This window comes from Stegostoma tigrinum, chromosome 11, assembly GCF_030684315.1.
Source record: "Stegostoma tigrinum isolate sSteTig4 chromosome 11, sSteTig4.hap1, whole genome shotgun sequence".
Taxonomy (NCBI): Eukaryota; Metazoa; Chordata; class Chondrichthyes; order Orectolobiformes; family Stegostomatidae; genus Stegostoma; species Stegostoma tigrinum.
Window position 1 is genome coordinate 28,254,195 of NC_081364.1, and position 14,346 is coordinate 28,268,540.

Consider the following 14,346-nt stretch of genomic DNA (forward strand, 5'->3'; position numbering starts at 1 on the left):
CCACACACAGACCAGATATTGACCTTCAATAGTAACCATCCCAACTCTCACGAACGAAGCTACACGTGAACACTATTCAAAAGGGCAACGACACACTGCAGCAACATGGAACTACGCCAAGACGGAGAAGAATACCTCTTCCAAGTGTTCAAGGATAATGGATATCCAAAGAACTGGGTCAGGAGATGCCGACAGGACTAGCATCAGAAAGATTCTACACGCCCTGACACACCATCACACTTTCCTTCATCAGGAACACGTCAGAAATCACCACAAGACTCCTACGACCGCTTGGCATCAGAGTGGCACAGAAGCCCACATCAACACTACAACAAGTGCTCATCCGAACTAAAGACCCACCCGCCATGGACAGGATCAATGTCATCTACAAGGTCCTCTGCAGAGACTGAGTAACACTACATTGGACAAACAGGAAAGAAACTAACAACAAGAGTACATGAACACCAGCTAGCTACAAAAAGACATGACTATACTCACTCATCTCAATCCACATGGGCAAGGAGAACCACCAATTCGACTGGGACAGGTTAGGCAGAGACAAGCACGAGAATTCCTGGAAGCATGGCACTCCACGAAGCATGCTATTAATAAACACATTGAACCCGACCCCATATACATTCCACTACAGAGGAAACCCGAAGTGAGGCAATCCATCGCAACGGACACCAGAGTTTAAAAGCCAGGCAGGAATACACATTGGTGCTTCATCAGAGGCTGCACTGAGGATGTTACCAAGCATGATAATGAAATGTGTGCAGAACAACAAACCAGCTCGGCGAGCCAACCAACCTCAAAATATTAAACTAATCAGCAAGAATTTCTACAAGTATATGAGAAAAAGTACCGAAAGTAAACGTCAGACCCTTGGAAGGGGCAACTGGGGAATTAATAACAGGGGACAGGGAAAAGGAACATAAGTTCAACTAATATTTGCAACGGTTTTCACAGTGGAGAACACAAACATTTCAACGATAACATAAGCAAGGTGCTAATGGGGAAAAACAGATTTGTAACAGTCTCTAGCTCAACAGATGAAATATTCGACAAACTAATGCCACTAAAAGCAGACACATTATCAGGAACTGATGGGCCTACAGCCTACATTCAACTGTTAAGGAAGTGGGTGCAGATATTGGAGGCATTGGTCTAAATATTGCAGAACTCATCGGATTCCAGCAAGGTTCCAGCAGAATGGAAAACTGCTGATCTGACAGCCATTTCAAGGAAAGAGGGAGACAGAAAGCAGGAAACTATAGGCCAGTTAGCCTAACATCTGTTGTTTGAAAATGCAAGAGTCCATTATGAAGGAAGAAACAACAGGACATTTAGAAAAGCATAACTTAATAAAAGGGTCACATAAAATGGAAAGTTTTCATGTTTGACAAATTTGCTCGTTTTGTCTGAGAATATAACAAGCAGAACTGCCAAAGGGAAGCCAGTAAATTTTGTGCATTTGGATTTTCAGCAGACATTTGATAAAGTGCCAAATAAAGGGTTATTGCACAAAATAGGAACTCTTAATATTGGGGCTAATATATTTGTGTATTGAGGATTGCTTAACATACAGAAGAAAAAAAAAGGTGGGATTAAGGGGTCTTTTTCAGGTTGGACAGACAGAACTCGGAGAGTGCTAGAAGGGTCAGACCTTATTTCATATTTTTATCAACGATTCAGAGGAGGGAACAGAGTGTAATGTATCCAAATTTGCAGACGATACAGAAGTAGGCAGGAGGGCATGTTGCGAGGAGAACAGAAGAATTGTGGAAGGGGATTAGCTGGAACCAACTGAGCCCTCTATAAAGCAGATTTGCCCCTTCTGCTCTCTCGTGCTCCCCCTTCACTTTTGATAGTTTGCACTGCTCATAAATTTCATGCAAATTTCTGATTTGTTAGACAGATGATCTACTAGTTGTAGTTAATGATTAAGAAGAGTCTTAGTGATTTGGTGGTGAGAAAGCCACTCAGTTGTGAGAGACAACACTTACAGATATTAAAACAAATTAAAACAGACCAGTGGGGAAGTGATGTCCTACTGGTATAATTGCTAGACTATTAATCCAGAGAATATTCTCTCCTTAAAGGAGTAGAAGAACAGGAGGAGTATACTTAAGAGGGAAATCAAGATGGCAACAAGAGGACATGAGCGCGCTCTGGCTTCTAGGATTAAGGAGAATCCAAAGGAATTCTACAAATACATGGAGGACAAAAGAGTAACTAAGGAGAGAATAGGGCCCTTTAAAGGTCAGCAAAGCTGCCTATAAGAGGAATCAGAGGAGACGGGTGAGATACTGAACTAGTATTGGGCATCAGTGTTTAATGTTGAGAAGGATATAGAAGTTATATAACTTGGAGAAATATGTAGTGATTTCTTTAAAAGTATCCATACTTCAGAGGTGGTGGTGCTGGGCAACTTAAAAGAATAAAGGTAGATATATATCCCTGGAACCTGATCAGGTGTACTTTAGAACTTTCTGGGCAGCTAGGGAAGTGATTGATGGGCCCCTTGCTCAGATATTTGTATCACCAATAGCCACAGGTGAGGTGTCAAAAGACTAAGGTTGGCTAACTTGGTGCTATTTATTTTTTTAAAAAGTGGGAAGGAAAAGCCAGGGACCTATAGACTGGTGAGTCTGCCATCAGTGGTGGGAAAGTTGTTGGAAGGGATTTTGAGGGACAGGACTTACATGTATTTGGAAAGGCAAGGACTGATTAGGGAAAGTCAACATGGCTTTGAGAGTGGGAAACTGCATCTCAATCACTTGACTGAGTTTTCTGAAAAAGTGACAAAGAAGATTGATGAAGGTAGAGGGGTGGACTTTGTAGATATGGAACTCAGTAAGGCGTTCGACAATGTTCCGCATGGTAGATTGGTGAATAAGGTTAGATCACATGGAATATAGGTACAACTAGCCATTTGGATAGAAAATTGGCTCAAAGGGAAGGGACAGGAGGTCATGGAGGAGGATTGTTTTTCAGACTGAAGGCCTGTGACCAGTGGTGTGCTGCAAGGATCGATGCTGGATCCATTGCTTTTCGTCATTTTATATGATTGATTTGGATGTGAATACAGGAGATATGGTCAGTAAGTTTGTAAGCGACACCAACATTGGCAGTGTAGTGGACAGCAAAGGCAGCTAACTCAGAGGACAATGGGACCTTGATTAGATGGGCCGATGGACCAAGGAGTTCAATTGAGATAAACGTTTTGGTAGGGAAAATCAGGGCAGGACTTATACGTTTAATGGTAAGGTCCTAAGGAGTGTTGCCAAACAAGGAGACCTTAGATTGCAGGTTGATAATTCCTTGAAAGTGTAGTCCAGGTAGACAGAGTAGTGAAGGTACGCTTGCCTTTACTGGTCAGTGCATAGAGTTTAGGAATTGGGAGGTGACCTTGTGACTGTACAGGACACTGGTTAGGCCACTACTGGAATACTACATTCATTTCTGGTCTCCCTGCTATAGGAAGGATGTTATGAAATTTGCAAGAGTTCAGAAAAGATTTACAAGGATGTTGCCAGGGTTGGAGGGTTTGAGCTATTGGGGTTAATTTGACCAATCTACTCCTGACATGTGCCTCCTCCTTTTTCTTCACCTGAGCCTCAATATCTCTCCACATCCCATGGAAGGATTGATTGCCACGAGGGATCATAAGTTTTAAGATGTTAGGAGGAAGGCAGAGAGGCGACGTCAGAGAGAGGTTCTTCACCCAGAGAGTTGTGAGCGCATTGAATAGTTTGCCAGTGGTAGTCGTGGAAGCGGAGTCATTAGTGACATTTAAGTGGCTGCTGGACATGCACATGGACAGCAGTGAATTGAAGAGAATGTAGGTTAGGTTATTTTATTTTTGGATCAGGATTATTCCACGGCACAACATCGTGGACCAAAGGGCCTGTACTGTGCTGTACTTTTCTATGTTCTATCCCATGTTTTCCTGCTTCTGCCAGCATTGCCCTTCACACTAACAGGAACATGCTGGCCCTGAACTCTCATTATTTCGCTTTAGAAAGCTTCCAATTTCCAAGACGTCATTTTATATGCAAACAGCCTCCGATAATCTACTTTTGAAAGTTCCTGTCTAACCTCATCATAATTTGTCTTGCGCCAATTTACAGCATTAATTTATGGATTAGACCTATCCTTTTCCATTACGATTTTAAAACTAATAGAATTATGGTCACTGGTCCCAAAGTGTTCCTTCACTAAAACCTCAGTCACTTGCCCTGCCTCATCTCCCAAAAGGAGGTTGAGTTTTTGTCTCTTCTCTGGTAGGGTTATCTACATTTTGTTTGAGAAAGATTTCCTGAAAACAAATTCCTCCCCATCCAAGCCCTTAACACTATGGCAGTCCAAGGTTGCGTCTTGAATGTTAAAATCCTCTCCTATTAATCTGACAGCTATTTGCAATTTCCCTACATATTTGATCCTCAATTTCCCACTAACTATTGGGTCCATAGTTTAATCCCATCAAGGTGATCACCCCTTCTTATTTATAAGTTCTATCCATAGGGATTCACTGAATGATCCCTCAGGAACACCCTAAGTACTGCTGTGATGTTTTCCCTAATCAAAAATGCCACTCCTCCTTCATTCTTGCCTCTCCTTCTATCCTTCCTATAGCATCTGCACCCTAGAATATTGAGCAGCCAGTCCTGTCTGTCCTCCAGCCATGTTTCTGTAATAGTTATGATATTCCAGTCCCATATTCCCATCAATGCCCCAAGGTCATCTGCTTTCCCTGTCAGGCCTCTTGTATTGAAAGAAATGCAGTTTAATTCATCAGTCTTCCCTGCCTTTCTATTTATCTGCTCTGACTTCTGTACCTGCCTCAACTTCTCTTCTGTCTCACTACTGTTCAGAGTCCCACTTCCCTGCCAGACTAGCTTAAACCCTCCCCTGTAGGTCCAGCAAATCTTTCTGCCTGCATATTGGTCCCCCTCCAATTCAGGTACAGGTCACTTTTGCCCTGAAAGGGATCCCAATGGTCCAAAAATCTGAATTCCTGCCTCCTACACTAGCCCCTCAGCCACACATTCATCTCATCTGCCCCATGTTCCTATTCCTACTCTGACCAGCACAAGGTACCCAGAATAATCCAGAGATTACGACCCTTGATGTCCTGCTTTTTAACTTGCTGCCTAACTCCTCATGTTCACACTGCAGGACCTCATTCCCTTTTCTACCTATGTCATTGGCAGAGTTGGTGACAAGGAGTATTTTTCTTCCTCTTAGGCCGTTCACATTTGTTGGAATCTCTTCCTCAGAAGCTGGTGGAAACAAAGTTTTTGAATATCTTTAAAGGTAGAGAAGGAAAATGGAAGAAACCAATTCACTTAACGTCTTCACAGACCATGAAAATACCTTGTATATTAGGGACAAAGCTTTTAAACCAAGTGATTTGTTGGTCAGGATCTGTTGGCAGTTTAGCTCAATTGACATGTTTGTTTTTGCCACAAGGTTATGGGTTAATTCCCCACCACTTAGCCAATATTCCTGCCTTAATTGCTGCTAAAAACAAATCAGTAATTCACATGTTTTCACATTTTGAACCTACAGCACTGCCTATTTTGGTATAGCATTATAAAATACAATGGGTGCTCTATCAATACAATCAGACGTCATATAAATTAAAGCTTTTTTTCATTTCTAAGTTTTACTTTGCTTTCGTAATAGTGTATGAATTTTACCATTTCTTGTGCAACATCATCAGGGTTTTCTTTATTCAAGTCAAAACTGAACTCAATAGCTCCATTATCCTTGGGCTTGCCCTTCAGCTTCTTAGGGTCTTCAACCCAAAGTCTCATAGCAATTGAATGTTTTTTCCCATCATCATCCTCTGCAAGCTCAACCCTCAGACCAGTCTCCTCCGCAAAGAATGCATGATTTAATAGATCCTTTATAGAATATCTGGAAAACCAATCAACAGTTACTTATTCTACTTTGAGTGCAGTTGCTGCTTTGGGTAGTATGCAATCTAGGCACAAAATGAATCTACAGTCATGTTCATTATTCTTGAGTTTCCAATCAAACACATTTGCACATTGCCAAATACTATAGCTGACAAGAACCAGTACAAGCAAGCGATATTTTAGAATTATTTACTTTAATCACCGTAACATAATAGTTTGATTAACAAAGCTGAAAATCAGATCATAAGTTGGCAGAAAAGTGTCAGTCAACACCTGTGATTAACCCAATTTTAAGTTACAGAAAATGACTTGTAAAAGCCATTTGGTGGTTGTACTGGGATCCAGCTGTCAGTTTTTGGTAAATTTAAGAGTTACATGCAATAGGAGTTAAAACATGACTAGTGATAGCCATACATTTAAAAAAAGCTTAACTTCTTGTTTAGACCCTCTTTTAGCCTACGAACCAATACAATAGTGAACACTGACTAGTGATGGGATTCTTTGCAAGGTTGTTGCCAATTTTGTGGATGAGGCCTACTTGAATGTGATGTTTTTAAATCAACACACAGGATCATATAACTGCGCTAGATGTATTTTGATCTTGAAATTTTACAATCGTTTGCACAACTTACTCTGACTGCAAAGAGGTTATGTTGAAAAAATGGCTGAATTAGCAATTGCTATTAATTTTACAGCTATATTTCAGATTTCAGATGCACGAAACAATCATATTAACCTTGATGAATGTCAAGGCTTAATCTGTTTAAAAAAAGAATCAGTCTTTATAGAAATTACAAAAAGTGGTTAAAATGTCCCATATGTAAAACAAATCAGTTTATTGGGAAATGTTTAATGCTTGACATGGTGAATTACAGTCAACACCAATAAATAAACTTAAGTAATTGCATTCATAACTCAGTTTTTGGTAAATCAATTTAAGGACAGTTTACGCGTGATGATTTTGTGGGCAGCAGGAGGAGGCATACATGCAACTGAAGCATTCTAGAGGAATGAATCTGGCAACAGTTGGCAGCGAGAGCAGGAAGATGACATGAATGAAAAGGAAACAAAAAAGAGGAGGCAAAAAGAGCCAAGCAAGAAAGATACCCTGGCTGAAGAGATTCCCACACCATCCCACCCAAACTCAAGGCATGGGTAAAGATGTAAGAAAGGGAACGGAGTGTTACTGAAGAAATGGAATGGGATCATGAAATGGAGAATGAAAGGATGGAATCCAAATATGAGTGGACAAGGTGGATTGGCTGTGGGGGTGGGCGGAGGGGGGGGGTGTGTCATGCTCTTCAGGAGGTCGGTGCGGACTGAATGGCCTCTCTCTGCACTGTAGGGATTCTATAAATGACATGGGGTATGGAAGGCATGGGAAAGAGGGGGTGGATGGCATGTCAGAAGTTGTATTTCCATCCAAACATCCAAGTTTTCAAACAAAAGTACGTACACACAAATCATTCACACTGAATTAACTACATTATCCAGTATGCACACAGTTGTTCTCATGCTTGAGCAAAACTTCTGTTAATCCAGTTAGTCCCTCTTTTGTTAGTTTCTTTGTATGAATGTAAATTGTCAGCTTTTCCACCAATGTCTATTTAAAATAATGTGTGATCTAATTCTGTTTCAAAATGTTCTTGCCCAGCTGTTGTGTTATGGTGTTGCCTTAAACACCTCTTTCCTATAGTTTGTGTCTCACTGTTTGCTCAGTTGTCAGCATCATCTGAAGATTATAACAAATTTCCTCCGATATGCTTAGGGTTAGTGGTCTGGGGCAGCATGGTGGTTAGCACTGTTGCCTCACAGTGCCAGGGACCCAGGTTCAATTCCACCCTAGGGCGACTGTGTGTGGAGTTTGCACATTCTCCCCGTGTCTGTGTGGGTTTCCTCCGGGTGCTCCAGTTTCCTCCCACAGTCCAAAGATGTGCAGGCTAGGTGGATTGGCCAAGCTAAATTGCCCATTGCGTTCGAGGGATGCCTAGATTAGGTGGGTTATAGGGGGATGGGTCTGGGTGGGTGCTCTGAGGGTTATGTGGACTTGTTGGGCCGAAGGGCCTGTTTGCAGACCATAGGGATTCTAAGATCTATGAGATTCCAACGTGTATCTGCTGAGTTCAGTGGCTTTAGATGGCCATTTTTCAGTCTGGCACTTCAGCAGAAAGTGCATCTATAGGCTTCGGTCTTTTTCTTAGCGAAACAACTGTGTGCAAAGTTTTTTGCAATTATAAACCATGTTCACAGCGTATCTGATCATCTCCACAATATTTGCAACTTGACCTTCAGCCTTCATCTTTCTAATAAATTTTATACTCGTTTCTTTTCTCTACATTGTTGCACTTGAAAGGACTAGGTTACTTTTCAACAGATCATTCTTAGCTATTTATCAAAATACTGCACAGGCCTGGGTTCCTTCTCCACATTGAAAGATGAACAGGCAAGCTTGTTTGCAATGTGCTGTAGCTGTTGAGATTTTTAAGCTGAGACACTTCGGAACTTGTTTTTAACATTAGATAGTCACTCTCTTAGCAGACATGCAGTTGCAGTCTGGGGATCGCTTATGCCCAACATAATTTATCTTTGATGCAACTCTTGTTCAGATGCCCGAATTCACAGGGTTCAAAAAGCTGTGTTAGTGCAATCACGTATCTATAGGATCCTTTCACTGTGAGCTCCATTGTTAAACACAAATTCAAATCTTACATTCAATGTAACAATGTACACACTGAATACCTAACAGAATTGTCTGTGTTGCAAAATGGCAGGGATAAATACAACTTATTACTCAAAAGCTCATCTAACATTTAAGATTCGAATAACTTGAATGAAATAGTTTTAGAAAAGTTGCCAGGTGAACTAGAAGTGTTTATTCCTCAAGTAGTATTGAGACCAGAAATAAACCTACCTTTTACAATAGGACGAAATAGCTTGCAATTATTTTTTCATATTCTAAGACTATAAACAAGCCAGAAGGCCAAATCTTGATAAAATTTGTATTTTTGGTCCTATCCAAGAATTTCTGCTGTATTTTCCCCGAAATGAGGGGTTTTGATTCTCTTAAAATCTTCGGTGAAGAAATTACCAGAAATCCTATACTGAAAGTACAGTTGCAGTAAAGATGCTGATTTGAATGCAAATGTTTTGAGGGGCTCTGTCAACGAAAGATTAATGCTGAAAATAATGCTGCATTGTACCACTCCATGTTGGACACAATATATGGTTCTTTGATAATAAATATTAAAGGGCAAGTTATAAACTAAGTCAAGGACTCACTGATAACTTGAAGAACATTTGCTCCAAATGTCTCAGCAATTAATACGTAGGAATCAGTAATCAGGTCTGACAAACAATACATACTTGTCACAATTTTGTTACAAACCTTTCTTCTTTATTTTGGCAAATGCATTCTCCAATGATCTCTTTTATTTCTGGATCTGTGACCTTGCCAAAACTTGCCGGTTTTACACCCTGAAAATTTAGAACACAAAGTTGCACAAATTTGTTGGTTTTTTTAAGCTATGAGAATTGCTATCAAAAGTATTCAAAACCAATGTAAAAATCAGTGCAAGCTTCAAAAGGTATAAATATAATACAATGTGGATTCTCTGTAATCGCAGCCTTAAACTGCAGTATGTTAACATTAGAGTACAATTAACAATTCACAAAAATTATTGATTCAAAGAATTGCTACATCAATAACACTTCCCACTTTTATATACATGTAGGTAAGATGAATCTGAAATTGAAAATTTCAGGCTTGGAAAGGCAAATCTTAAAAATTTACAGCAAATTCATAATTATGGAAAAAAGCTGGCATTACATCTCTAACACACTATATTGATGCTTTAAAGATTGTCACTGTCACAAAAGGCTTCAATTGATCATCTCTACGATCAATTTTCCGGCAGAAATTCTAAAGCAAAACATGTCACATATTAGATGAAAAGACGCTTTATCCATGATAGTGAAATGCTCACTTCATACACCTACGGCACATCAGTAACAAATCTTTCTCTCAGACGCTGTACTTCAACTTCTCTGGAAAGTATGATATTTCCTTCATCCCATCTCACAAACTTAACATCATATTCTTATCAAGGCAGAGATGGATTCTTAATACTAAGTCCATCTAGGATCAACCGAGGTAAAGTACCAATGCCGAGATGAGTTTTTTCCATCAATGTATCCTTGAGATCCTGTTAAACTACAGCATAGTCGCGAAACCATACTGTAAGTGTCATGAGGATATTTCTAGTATATTGATGGATCAAACAGATGATGTTTCCACTGGTAGGAGAGGCTAGGACTCAAGAGCAGAAAGTGAAGGGTTGACCCTTTAGACATGAAATAAAGATGAATTTCTTCAGCTAGAGAGTGGCTAATCTGTTGAACTCTGCTGCAGAGGCCCAATCATTGAGTGTGTTTACAACAGATAAGTTTTAGAGCTTTAATATTAAAAATTGCTCATCTTTCTCTCTCAACTTCAAGTTTTGCAGAAGTTTATTTTCTTCGGTATTTTATTTCATGCCTTTTCACCACATCCACAATTGATACTTTGGCAGCTCCCAGATTGTTTGAGTTCAACAACTGCAATGGCATTCTACTCAACACCTGTCTGTATTACGTACACAAACAAGAGCTTGACGTGGATACGAATTTTAATTTGCTTTTATTTAAAACTTATGAAAAGTTACTTTACGTCTTGAACCAAGTCTTCAGCAACAAGATGAGAAATCACAAAACCAGATCATAGTCAAACAGGTCAATGTCCAATTCAAGCCCACCAACTCCCACAGCTACCTAGAATACACCTCGTCCCGCCCACCCTCCTGCAAAAATTCTATCCCCTATTCCCAATTCCTTCACCTCCGCCGCATCTGCTCCCACGATGAGGCATTCCACTCCCGCACATCCCAGATGTCCACGTTCTTCAAGGACCTCAACTTTCCTCCCGCAGTGGTTGAGAACGCCCTTGACTGCGTCTCCCGCATTTCCTGCCACACATCCCTCACACCCCGCCCCCCGCCACAACCGCCCCAAGAGGATCCCCCGCCTTCTCACACATCACCCCATCAATCTCCGGGTACAACGCATCATCCTCCAACACTTCCGCCATCTAGAATCCGACACCACCACCCAAGACATTTTTCCATCCCCACCCTTGTCTGCCTTCCGGAGAGACCACTCTCTCCGTGACTCCCTTGTTCGCTCCACACTCCCCTCCAGCCCCACCACACCCAGCACCTTCCCCTGCAACCGCAGGAAGTGCTACACTTGCCCACACACCTCCTCCCTCACCCCCGTCCCAGGCCCCAAGATGACTTTCCACATTAAGCAGAGGTCCACCTGCACATCTGCCAACGTGGTATACTGTATCCACTGTACCCGGTGTGGCTTCCTCTACATTGGGGAAACCAAGCGGGGGCTTGGGGGCTGCTTTGCAGAACACCTCTGCTCGGTTCACAATAAACAACTGCACCTCCCAGTCACGAACCATTTTAACTCCCCCTCCCATTCTTTAGTCATGTCCATCATGGGCCTCCTGCAGTGCCACAATGACGCCACCCGAAGGATGCAGGAACATCAACTCATATTTCGCTTGGGAATCCTACAGCCCAATGGTGTCAATGTGAACTTCACCAGCTTCAAAATCTCCCCTTCCCCACCACATCCCAAAACCAGCCCAGCTCATCCCCTCCCCCCATTGCATTCCAAAACCAGCCCAGCCTGTCTCTGCCTCCCTAACCTGTTCTTCCTCTCACCCATCCTTTCCACCCACCTCAAGCCGCACCTCCATTTCCTACCTATTAACCTCAACCCGCCTTCTTGACCTGTCCGTCTTCCCTGGACTGATCTATCCCCTCCCTACCTCCCCACCTATATGCTCCTCTCTACCTATCTTGTTTTCCCTCCATCTTCGGTCCGCCTCCCCCTCTCTCCCTATTTATTCCAGAAGCCTCTCCCCATCTCCCTCTCTGAAGGAGGGTCTAGGCCCGAAATGTCAGCTTTTGTGCTCCTGAGATGCTGTTGGGCCTGCTGTGTTCATCCAGCTTCACACTTTATTATCTTTATTTGAAAACACAAGCTTTCAGTGCTTCACTCCTTTTTCAGCAGCAAAATGAATTTAACTTCAAGACAGAAGGTATCATTAGATCCAGGAGCCAAATGAGACCATTCAGCCCATCTTATCTGCTCCACCATTAAATCATGGCCGATGATCCACAACCCATTCTCCTGTCTTCTCCCCATAACCCTTGATCCTGTTTACTGATGAAGAACTTAGCTGTCTTAAATACACTCAATGATTGGGCCTCTTCAGCTTTCTGCAGCAATGAGTTCGACATATTAGCCTCCCTCTAGCTGAAGTAATTCATCTTTATTTCAGTTTTGAAGGATCAACCCTTCACTTTGTGTTTGAATCCTAGCTTCTCCTACCAATGGAAATATCATCTCTGCATCCATTCAAACCAGGTCTCTCAGTATTTCCAAGTTTCAATGAGATCCCCTTCGTCCTTCTAATCTCCACTGAGTACAGACCCAGATTGTTTAACATCATCTCATATTCCTGGGATCATTCTTGAAAACCTCCTCTGGACCTTCTCCAAGGCCAGCCAGGCAAGCCATGGCTATCGTGAACTTACAGTAATAACTACCATCCAGACTGAAGAAATAATTCAACTGAAGCCATTTTGGGTTGTCACCCTACAACTAAGATTTTAATTGCAATCATGTAGTATCTGAATATGAAATTTGTCACTAAAATCAGCATGAGTTTATTCATACTATTTCTTGCTCATATTTATCAAATGGTCTTCATAGTAGTTACAAAATATTTTAAAAATTTGAAATGACAGTCATCACTGTGTCAATCAGCCTTTTTCATGTCTTTGATCCTAGCCAACTGTGCATGCTTGAGCAGAAATTGTGGCCTGAAGTGTTTTGCTGCTTTCTGAAACCCATTTTACATAGAATAAAAACAGAAAAGGAGAACACAAACCTAATTTAAAGAATGCAGTGATCCACAGCAAGATTAGTTTCATCTTTTGAATCCAGTGAAAACATAATTTCTCCACATCCATTCTATCCAGGCTTCTCAGTGTTCTATAAGTTTCAATCTGATCTCCCTCAGCCATCTAAACTACATCAGATATAGACCCAAGTCCTCATATAACAAGCCCTTTATTCCAGCAATCATTCTCGTAAACCTCCAAGGCCAGCACATCGTTCCTTCAATAAGGCGCCCAAAACTGCTCACAATATTCCAAATGCAGTCTGACCACAGGCTTATGTAATCTCAGCAGTACATCCTCACCTGTTGTATTCTTGCCCTCTTGAAATGAAGACTAACATTACAATTGCCTTCCTAACTGTCAAGTTAGCATGCATATTAACATTTAAGAGAATTCTGAACTAGGACTTCCAAGTCTACACCTCTATCTTTCCTAGCAAATTGGAAACCTCTCACTTTCCCACATTGAGCAAAGAAGTGACAGGTAGAATACACAGTCTCCCTTAGCCCATCCAAGTCCTTATGCAACCTCCCCACTGCCTCAACACTATATGCCCCTCACCTGCCTGGGATACAGAAGCGACAGATTTAAATAGATGGTCTGGATCGGCACAAGCTTGGAGGGCTGAAGGGCCTGTTCCTGAGCTGTAATTTTCTTTGTTCTTTGTTCTATCCGTGCCATCTGTGAATCTAGCAACAATGCCCTCAGTTTCTTCATCTAAGGACTCTGCAATCGCCCCATAAATAAGGGACTCTAAAATCTGACCAACAACCAAGGTCAGGCCAACTCTGTCTTCTTCTCCTTCCCTTCATTATCCATTTTCCAGTCCTCCAGGACTCTTCCTGACTCCAGTTAGGATGTTCCCCTTCTGAAAAGTTTTATGCTAAAATGTGTCACAGATTGACGCAGTTTATGTCTCCCGAATGAAGAAATGTAATTGTCACAGGGGATTGCAACGATGCCAGACTGATTCCTGGAGTGGCAGGTTTGTCACAGGAGAAAAGAATTGGGTGACAAGGCCTGTATTCACTGGAATTTAGAAGAATGAAAAGTGATCGCATTAAAACATACAAAGTTCTGATATACTTGGATAGACTGCATTTGGGAATGAATTCCTCTGGCAAGTGGGTTCAGGGAGCAGAGCAAGACACACAGTAGTCATTTCAGATGGACATGAGGAGACATTTCTTCAGAGTGGAGAATCTGAAGAATTCTGTACCACAAAGTTGTGGAGGCTAAGATACTGCAACTGTTTAGAAATGACATGGGTAAACCTCTAGAGGCTAGAAGAGGTGAAGGCATACAGGGGGGCCTTGGGACTATGGCGTTGAGGTAAATGATCAGCCATGATCATGCCGAATGTCAGAGTGGGCCTCTCTCAATAGCCTACTCCAGCTCACTTT

At 41.6% G+C, this 14,346-nt stretch overlaps 1 protein-coding gene across 5 annotated transcripts in view; it reads right to left on the reverse strand.

The window, feature by feature from the left end:
• The window catches only part of wnk2 (WNK lysine deficient protein kinase 2), a 181,715-nt gene that overhangs the window by 111,036 nt on the left and 56,333 nt on the right, over positions 1-14,346 (reverse strand). For all 5 annotated transcript variants that reach the window (XM_059649864.1, XM_048547623.2, XM_048547620.2 and 2 more), the window contains exons 5-6: positions 9,313-9,401; positions 5,706-5,925 (exon numbers count right to left, since the gene is read on the reverse strand). In XM_059649864.1, coding sequence (XP_059505847.1) covers positions 5,706-5,925; positions 9,313-9,401 — 309 coding nt within the window. The remainder of the gene's footprint in view (positions 1-5,705; positions 5,926-9,312; positions 9,402-14,346) is intronic.